A 10,491-nucleotide genomic window follows, 5' to 3' on the forward strand; every position below is an offset into this window, starting at 1 on the left:
CCTGCTGGTTTTGGCTCGGAGACTTTTACTTGTGAAGTAAAACTGATGTCTAATCAATCACTTTAATACTACATCTGATATCACAATTCATTTTTCATCTCACCGATTTTAATCTTCTGGCGATATACCTTTATATACCATTTCAAGCAACCCATTTCACATTGTTATTTGATACAATAAAGCCACTTAAGTTTGGCTTTTCAGTTGGTTAAAAGTGCAATTTTAATTTCTGTTTATGTGTAAATTAAACTAACTCAAGTCTATATTTTTCTTGGAAGTTTCAGATTATAATTTAGTCTGACTTCCAGTTGTGTTAAATAAAAAAATAAATATTATGTTTAACTCTCTTTAAATAGTTACAAGTCTGTCTTCTAAAGTGACTGTTTCAGTTTTAGCATGCAGCCTCATGCACATCAGGATCAGTGATGACTCATGTGGAACCCATAATGTATGTGGTAGATGCAGAAAGAGTGAGGAGAGTCGACATGTATATATATCTTCACCATGGTTTTCATTTTTTTACTTTTAATTATTTATGTTTTATTGTTATGATTTTTGTTGACAGTGTAATGCCTTTATTGTACCTAGAGAGATGATAGGACATTAATGAGGAGAGAGATTGAACAACAAGCAACAAAGGCCTGTGTCCAGGCAGTTAATGATCAGCAGCCCTCTACCCATAGGCCACTAGGGCACCCCTCATAATTATGATTTTCTATCAGGGAGAAGACTATGAAACTCTTTTTTTAGGAGAAAATAGAATTTTAACCTATACAATGTATGCTGGGAAGTATGCCAACAACCAATGAACAATGAGTTTCATGATTATTAGTTCTGGTCATTTTCTTTTTAATTAGTCCTAATTTAAAACTGACAAACCTTTCTAATTACATTTAGTTATAGAATACAGTGTGGTAAAAAAATATTTATAATGTGGTATTAAAAAAATCCTTTTAATATTATGTAGGACATGCTATTGGCGTAAAGAGGGTACAGGTGCCTTCACACTTCCACATAGGAAAGAGCCAGCCTGTCCAGTGCCACAGATAAGATGTGCCTTGGAGAGGTTCCAGACTCCTTGGATAATAATGAGCAGAGAGACACTTTGACATTGATTCTGTTACCCAGAATTGTTTTGTTCCTCCCTAGATGGTATAAGACTGTGTTAAACTTCGTCAGTATGACTGTACCCATGCGTACATACTTACCAAGAACTTCTCTGTTAACAGATTTATGTTGTATCAAACTAAGGACATCTAAGGCTCCTCGAGTTAGTCTTTTATTCATCAAAGAGAAAATTGACACAAAGTTTTCCACATTATGCAGTGTAAAGGCATCTGGTATCAAATATGGAGTGAAATCTGAAAGTTTTTGGTTTTTTTGTATTACAATAAGAGAGAGAAGTTTCTCACTTTGAAATGACTCTCTCACTTGTGCCAAAGCAAGAAATTAGCTTGTTTTGTTTTTTTACTTTAAATCCTTGTAATTTATATTTCTAAATTCAACGAACTTGTAATCCTCATTTATGCAAGGAATTACTCACAGTGGCATCATGGGGCAAAAACATGCTACCAAAGCAGGATCCTGTTCAGTCTGTATAACAAGCCTGTTCTTGGGACATACCACAGGCCAAAGCCCCTGCTAATGTGAACCTGTCTATTGGAATCAAACCTTAAAGTTACAACTAACCTAATACATTTTAATGCCTAAATTATGACATATGATATATTTTGAAGAGAAGATGGCTGCACATTAAGCTCCAATGAATTGATTGTATCATATTTTTACCACACTTCCTCAAGAACAGCATTAAAAGTAGACGAACATGAATATCTATCAACATTTTGACAACAAGAAAAGCACAATGAATACTTGGTATGAATACTAAAGCACCTACAGTATGTCTCAAAAATGTTCAAATGTCTCAGTAACTCAACTTAAAAAAGGCCTATTTAAAGAGAAAAGCTACAAAGAAATGAACACATGTGCCGACATTCATAGTTCTTACAAGACATGCTGTATATATTAGGGCCCTGGCTGTGGCTGAACAATAGAATAATATATTGACCTAAGATTGAATACAAAAAAACAATATATTAAAGGACTTACAAACCACTGCTCCATGCACCCAGCACATGTGCTTTTACCTCTTTTGCCTGAATACATATTTTCTAAAAACTGTGTGGGTGAGTTTATTGAACAGAGCTATTGTTAACAGTATTAGTTTCACCTGTGCTGCTTTCCTGCTATGACAAGTCAAAATGTCTGCTGTGAAAGTAGCCATTCTCTTTTACCATTCTGGTTATGTCACCCATTGTAGATACAATACATGTATTCTCTATATACAATAACCTCACTGGAGCTCAGTGGGGGGTCACCCTCTCTTTATAATAAATCAATAACATGCCCAGCACACAATTCTTTATGGTGTGCTTACACAAAAAAGGCACACCTTTATTGAAAATCTAATATCCTTGCCAGTGCATTTCCTGGCACAGAAAATGTAGGTTTGGCCTCTTAAATAAAGACTGTAACATTACCTGCAATAGATGTATTTACTGCTAGGGTGGGTAAAGGACATGGTAGCATGGGGGAGGCTAAAGTAATGACATTTTATAACTTAAGCATAGCTCACATATACTGATAGACTTTTGACTCTTTGTTGTCTTTTTGTAAGTGATCATGCTTATTGCGTTGATGCATAATGATGTGGTGACTAATAATTCGATGTAATAGAGTGATTAGTTGTGTTTATAGAAATTTCACTTTGTCTTATGACATGAAAATGAGATTCTGTGAGGAATAATGTGAGCTATTGAGACTAATGCAAGTGTAATAGTGCAGTATACATGGGACTGACTTGGACATTTAGTAAGGAATATAGCTGCTTGGGACATTACCACAGGCCAAGCCCCTGCTAATGGACACCTGTCTATTGATCAAACCTAAGTTACAACTAACCTAATACCATTTTAATCTCTAAATATCACATATGATATAATTTTGATAGAGAAGATGGGCACATTAAGCGTCCAATAATTATTGTATCATATTCTTTACCACACTTCCAAGAATCCAAGCATTAAAAGTAGACGAACATGCATTTATCAACATTTTGACCAACAATAAAGCACAATGAAATACTTAATACTAAGCACCTACAGTATGTCTCAAAAATGTTTCAAATGTCTCCAGGTACTCAACTTATAAATAAGGCCTATTTAAGAGATAAAAGCTACAAAGAATGAACAACATGTGCCGACGATTCATAGTCTTACAAGACTATGCTGTATATATTAGGCCCTGGCTGACAATGTAGTTTTGGCTCTTAAATAAAGACTGTACAATACCTGCAATGAGTATTTACTGGTAGGGTGGTAAAGGACAATGATGACATGGGAGGCTAAGTAATGTACATTTTGATAACTTAAGCATAGCTAACATTATCTGATTGACTTTTACTCATTTGTTTGTCTTCTTCTGTAAGTGATTCATGCTTATGCGTATGACATAATTGATGTGTGAAATAACGATGTAATTAGAGTTGATTAGTTGTGCGTTATAGACAATTTCACTTTGTTCATTATGAATGAAAATGAGATTCTGTGGAGGAAATAATAGTGAGCTATTGAGACTAATGCAAGTGTAATAGTGCAGTATACATGGGACTGACTGACTTTAGGTAAGAAATAGCTGCCACAAGGGGGTGATAGTGTCCTTTACATAGGCTACATAGAGAGTCACTAATCAAATGAAAACATTAGATTCTGAAAATATTACCCATAACGTGTATTCCCATTAACATGTAAAAAAAAACATTTTCATATTTAATGTAGTTATTTCAAAGAAACCTAAAAAAAGAAAACGTCGTTACGGGGCACAGTTTTGAATCAAGCATCACAATTCTAACGCTAAATGCTGTTAATGTGTAACTAACAAATAAACACATGGCGCACAAAGAAGTAACCTTAAGTCTGCACTTTATTTTAATGTCAGTTTGGGCATTTAATTGTTTCTCCTGTGGGTCGTGGATGCCCCAGACAGTGAGAGCTGTACCAGGCAGCAGCAGCAGCAGCAGCAGCAGCTGAATGAAGTCGACGGGAGGAAGTGGCGGTTAATGCAGTTCCACACCTTTCCGGTGTAGCAGCGAGCTCTGCGACCAGCTCGACTTAAAGGAGAAAGACGAGAGCTGGGTGTATTTATCGAGACAGGAGGGGGAGATAGGAGGTAAAATACTTACATTCCAACTAAGTGTTCAACTCAGAAAGAAGTGAGCTAATCATTTTGTCACAGTCTCGCGTATTTTATATCCATGTACGAGTAGTTTCCAACAGCTAACTACCGTTATCCAGTTAGCTCAGGGCTAGCTTGCTAGGCAACACGCTAGCTTATGTTAGCCTGCTAGCCTACTTTAGCAGCCATGAGCGGTAGCTTGCTAATTTGGCATGTCTGACCCTCCTCCTAAATCTCTTTTCAGGGGGACAAGAAGTGGAGTTTCATGAGTGGATGCATGTGTTGCTGAGTCACCGAGGGGGTTTTTTTACGAAGAAGTTCCTTTCAGCACGGTGAAGCTACCCGGCTCGACGCTTGATGGACTAGCCGCAGAAAGCTGATTTTCTCCTCCGGTATCCGTGAAGAGAACAAGGGCGCACCCGATGAGGAGGACCGCCAGACACAAACGCCAGAAGGAATTCACAAGTACCGCAGCTCTCTCGGGGCCTTATGTACACTCCGCGTTTGATCTCTGCAGTGTTTAATCGCCACGGCCTGTCCGACACGCAGCTTAATGTTGATTTGGGCAACAAAATGAACGTCCTGCAACAGCTGCTGCCAAGTTCTTAGTGTAACCGTGCCATGTTGTGTACAGGCCCTGCAGACATTGTGATACTCTGAAGATAGATGTCCCAGCACTTAACAGGACGCACAGACTTACAAGGAAAAAGTCCAAACGTACTGTGTGTTAGGTTTTAACATGAGAGTGCATTTTTGACTACTCCCCCCCTCCACATATGCTCTTTACTGAGTCATGTTTTCACAAGTAAGCCCGTAAACTGAAGATATAGTCACAGTGAATAATCATCAGCACAGTATCGGACATTCTTTTTTCGTTAGGAACAAAGTATTTATGCACAAGAGTTCAAAATGGGGAAAGTGCTATCAAAAATATTTGGCAACAAGGAGATGAGAATATTGATGCTCGGACTCGATGCTGCTGGAAAGACAACAATCCTTTACAAACTGAAACTCGGACAGTCTGTCACCACAATCCCCACGGTCGGCTTCAACGTGGAGACTGTCACCTACAAAAATGTCAAGTTCAACGTCTGGGATGTTGGAGGCCAAGACAAGATCCGTCCTCTGTGGCGACACTACTACACGGGCACCCAGGGGTTAATTTTCGTGGTGGATTGCGCGGACAGGGATCGCATCGACGAAGCGAGGCAGGAACTTCACCGCATCATCAATGACCGGGAGATGAGGGATGCCATCATCTTGATATTCGCCAATAAGCAAGACCTTCCGGACGCCATGAAGCCGCATGAAATCCAAGAGAAGCTCGGATTGACCCGCATCAGAGATAGGAATTGGTATGTTCAGCCCTCCTGTGCGACCACAGGTGATGGACTGTATGAGGGCTTGACATGGCTAACCTCAAATTACAAATCTTAATGATTGAGTGCAGACTGTTTTAGGTCGAAACTATAATAACGTTGCAAGTAACAAATAACTTCTCAAAATGAGTATGGTTAAGGAAAAAGTTGATTATCTCCCGTTTATTTTTAATACTACGTTTACCCCATGACTAATTCATCTTAAACTGGGTTTGCTGGCTTAAAGTTTGCTTGTACTCTGTAGCAGGCCTTTATCACATTCATTATTTTTGGGGGCGTGCTTGATGAATATTGAATTAATTGGTCCTAATGTTAAAGCCACAGAGATCACCATCTTTGCCTATTCTTTTCCCTATTTTATATTATTTTTCTAATGAAGCTGAAGTTTTTAATCTTCATTCTTGGACTCACGCTTGTTTTCGAGGTTCTTCACTCTCTGTTGCATTGGATCTTTTTTTTTTTTTCCTTCGAAGGTGAGATCTTTAATTTCATGTAGCCTACGTGAAGGACTTTGGCATTTGCTTCAACACAGTACTGTGATGAAAAGTATCTCTCCTCGATGGTATTGACTGAAAACTTTCAGCATTGCTTACATTTCATTGTCATCAGTCTTGGCATCAGAGAAAAAAAATGACTTCAGACATGTTTTGTTTCCCCTCCCTATCCCCCTATGTGGGCTATATAGTTTACTGATTGACCTTTTGTGTCACGTCTTGATACCTAATTGTGCTGAATATACAACAGATAGGCCTCCAGTAACTCTTAAACATGCTTGTCGGGATGCATCTTTAATTTTGGGTAACATGTAGTCAGTCGACTCAATCTTTCCAAAGGAATGTCATTCAGCTCTGAGCTCTCTCAATCTGATACCACAGTTGATTAGTCTCAGTATTGGGACATTATATGATAGCCTATATCTGTAGCATGAGTACGGAAGTACAGTAACCCTACATCAGAGTCCATCTGTCGTGCAGTCAGAGGGAGCTGTTTACCGGTGAAATGTTGAAGACACCCTGTGGTGCAGCTCTTACTCCTATTTTGACTGGGGGAACCATGTACAGAACAATGTCATTGTAATGTCTTATTAAAAAAGTGATTTTAAATCTGTTATGTCTGATTTTTGGGGGAGGGGTTTCAAGAAAGAGAAAGTTATGTATTTATTTGTAAGTAGCACAGCTTAATATACGACCAGTGGTTTTAAAAAAACGGTGGGAAAGTTTCAAGAATGCTCATAGTTCAAAGTGGAAGTCTGTAGTTTTAAAATTCTCCTGGGTTTTAGTGCTATTGGACAAATTCTTCATAAAGGGTTTATGTCCACCCTCAGACTAAGTTGCTGGCCTTGGTTCCCTTGCCAGTAAATGAGAAAATGTACAAAACAGGAAGTCCAACTGCTGGTCTTTCTGGAACAACAACAGAGCCACATGATAGTTTGCATGAGAGTTGGAGGGGCAGTGGAGATATACAGCTGAACTGTGAATTCTTTTTGAATGCTGCGTGTTGGTTGTGAGCCACAGTTGAGTTGATGCTGAGCTGTCAGCTGCAACTTCCTGAGTTTGCTTTTGGTTGGGACTTGTATTAAAAAGCGAGACTGGGTTATTTCTTATTCAGTGAGAATGATGTCTGATGCAGGACTGGTGTTAAACAGGAAATGTGTATCGGTTACAAAAAAAAAAAAAAATCCATGTGAGTAATGCTATTCTGTGATTTCCTGAGTCTAATGACAGTTTACCCCTAAGTCACATAAATAACCTCTAAAGAGACAACAGGTGCTAATGAGACAGTTTACATTTCTGAATAAGGAAAGTGGCTGTTGTATTGTGTCATAACAATACTACAGTATGTTTATATAATTGTGTAGTATCTTAAAAGTGACTCAAAATAGGAAGATGAGGCCCACATCCTTTGGTTTCTGTACTATTCCTCTTTCCTACTCTGCTAAAATACATTTCATTCTTGCTGCTGCTGTATAGTTATTTCTTTCTAGCTCAAGTTTATCACATTTTCATTGCAAAGAAAAACGAAAGATATTTTTAGTAAAATATTCCTTTAAAAGTTGAATTTGTCAGTTCAGATTCACAGAAGAGAGCGACACCACTGTGACACAGTGGTGGAGGAATGTTTTAGTTTTCATTAAAGCTGATTAACAAGAGTGTTTTCAGTCCTGACAAAGACAGGATTGATGGTGACAAATGGTCTGACCGCTGTGTTTAGGGCTACAAAAGATTACTTAGTATTATTCCGCAGATTTTGAAGGATTTTTCCACTCAGCACACTGAAGGGCACTGTGTCTTTGCCAGTGTTTTACACATCCACATAAAAACTGGCACTATGTAAGCCGCTCAAAAACACAGAGGTTGCTTTTTTTTTTTTTTTTTACAAGAATAGGATGCACACTCTCTCTCAAGCATACAAGTAAAGTATTTGCAGCCTTCACTGACAATCAGACACTGTATCCTCGGGTGCGCATGTGCATCCATAGACGGTTTTGGCTTTATGATCACGGTGGCATTTGCTGTGTGGAAAATCTGGTGCTTAGCAAGTTTGCTGTAGAGGCCTCAGGATGTTTGCTTTAGCACCACAGAGGTTTCCGTCAGACAGGTCAGGTGACACAGACAAATATGACTACACTGCTACAGGAGATGTTTCACACAACCCACACACCTCCTGCACATTGTGATTTTGAATGCTCCATTAAAAAAAAAAAAAAAAAAGATCAGTAAATTAAATTCTGTAAGTCGAGGAAGTCCCCGGGTTTCTGAGGGTATTTGTAAATACTTGCTTTCAGTAAGGGCTTGGTCAAGGGCCTCCTTTAGACGCTGATGGCAGTTTAATTGGGCTGTAATGGACACTTTGGTTCCCACCACTTCATTACAACCATATGATCCTCACAGCTTTATTGGTAACACTGGAGCCCCTGGGGCAAGGACAGGGACTGTAAGCAAGGTTTTATGACCTCTCTGTAAAGATGAGACCTCCTGGCCCTTGTGTCAACTCCCTCTGTGCTCAGCTGGAATTCCTTACACTTCCTGAGAGGAAAGGATAGGAATGGCTTTTGGGTCATAGAAAGGAAGTTCGTTATTACTTGCTGTGTAGTAATAGGTGTCATTTCTCCTAGCTTATGAAGTCAGCTTTTGCAAAGGTGGGCCTGAATGTCACTGTGTATCCTACAGCACGACTATTTTAGCATGTCTGGACACTTGATTCATAACTCGTTGGTGTCATAATTCACAAAATTAGCCGAATGACTTAAATACTTCCTCTGGTTTTACTCAAGAATGTGTGTGACAGACTTGTCTAGGCCAGGCCTGTTTGTTGGGGCCGTTCCTATGACAACAGCCTGATGGGATCTCTGCCAATGTGGCCTGGTGTTTTTGGTATCGAATAGGTCACTGACTGCTCTGCAAGTTTCCTATTAGTTCCTCTATTCTACATGGAAAGAGGAAGAGTGGTGAAGAAATCGAAAGAGACCCCACTCTCTGTGATCGAAGTTCTGCAATATTGGAACCCGCACCTTTTTCTCCCATTGTTACCTGCTCGCTGCACCGACACCTCGCCCTTCATTAGTCAACTTGAGAAAAGTTTTAAAACAGCTCAGGAATAACTGTGGCAGCGGTATTACAGCTTGCTCTCCTGACACGCCTATAGCCTGAATTATGTTTGTGGTTTTCAGGGGTGTGGTTTGTCTTCCTCACTTGTCTTCACTTCCTCTTAACTCCAGCTGCAGGGTAACATTTGCGCAGGTAGCACCAATATGACGCTCATTTCTGACCGTGCGTTGTGAATGTAGTCATAGCTGGCTTAATGCTGGCCCACCGCTCAACAGCCACACCCTGCTGGATAATCACTGTAGGATTTGTGATGCATGCAGACGCAGATATTCTCGTGCACAAAGGCGAACACCGTTATTAAGACAGTTTATTTATCTGCCAAATGGTAGGAGGGAACACCTACACTAAGCCACAGTTCACACAGCTTGGTTCAGTGGCTGCTTGTCCTCAAGGACAGCAAAACAGCCTCTTTGGTTATGAAACTTTTCTCTGTCCTCTGGTTAAGTCCTCTGCACCTTCTGTAGTCTCCTAGAGTGAGCTGTTGAATAATGAACTCACGCAGAGCTCAGAAAAACAGGTCCGGAAGTGGCTGAAAGTTGTTTCCTGCTGAGGTTAACGTTCTTGAATGCCATGCTAAATGCCTCGGTTGCCTTTTCTGTCTATATTATAGGTGTGATTTTGGTTTGTTTAGACTGGAGATGTCTCGTGCAGGTTCTACTCATAATTGTTATGGTTTTAATAGGGGCAATGCTGTGGTATAGGCCGGTTAAATAAGGCTGAAAATGTGAGGCTGTGAAGTCCAAGGTGCACCCTGGGCATCGGTCCAAAATACATTCCATTCATATCTGCAGCTGAAGGTTACTTGCTGTGGTGAAATTACAAATTCAGAGAACCAGAAAATTATTATGAAGTGTTGCAAGTCCACATGACATAACCAATTTGTTTTTTAATGGATAGATCAAGAGCTCATACAAGCATTAACTACATAATTTAAGTCACTATCCATACAGCTATGTTGGTACAATTTCACTGGCCTATAATCATGTTTGCTTTTCCACTTTAAAAACCATCAAATCTAAGTCCCATTACATTTCTGAAGCCTCAGGGCTTCTATTTATACTCCATTATGTGAAAACCTGAAATTTGTCCACATGGCTCCTCTTGAGAATTGCAGGATGTTTAACACAGCTGTGTAAGAGTGTGGACCAGTTTGTCCCTGGACTCGTGTGCTGTGTTTTTCCAGCTGTAACACACAGAGTGTAAAGAGGATCATACCTAGAGTGTTGACCATGTTGCCTTCAGATGTAAGCAACGTCACAGTATAGGAGAAG

The 10,491-nt window shown here is 39.6% G+C and overlaps 1 protein-coding gene across 1 annotated transcript; it reads left to right on the top strand.

Annotated features, from left to right (window-relative positions):
• The first annotated feature begins 4,070 nt into the window (after positions 1 to 4,070).
• arf6b (ADP-ribosylation factor 6b) lies at positions 4,071 to 6,715 on the top strand. Its single transcript, XM_035673882.1, has 2 exons — positions 4,071 to 4,227; positions 4,478 to 6,715. The coding sequence occupies exon 2, from the start codon at positions 5,143 to 5,145 to the stop codon at positions 5,668 to 5,670; it is 528 nt and encodes a 175-aa protein (XP_035529775.1). The 5' UTR covers positions 4,071 to 4,227; positions 4,478 to 5,142; the 3' UTR covers positions 5,671 to 6,715.
• The last annotated feature ends 3,776 nt before the right edge of the window (positions 6,716 to 10,491 follow it).

The sequence above is a fragment of the Morone saxatilis genome, unplaced genomic scaffold (genome assembly GCF_004916995.1).
Source record: "Morone saxatilis isolate NCDOM2014 unplaced genomic scaffold, NCSU_SB_2.0 Contig3, whole genome shotgun sequence".
Lineage (NCBI taxonomy): Eukaryota > Metazoa > Chordata > Actinopteri > Moronidae > Morone > Morone saxatilis.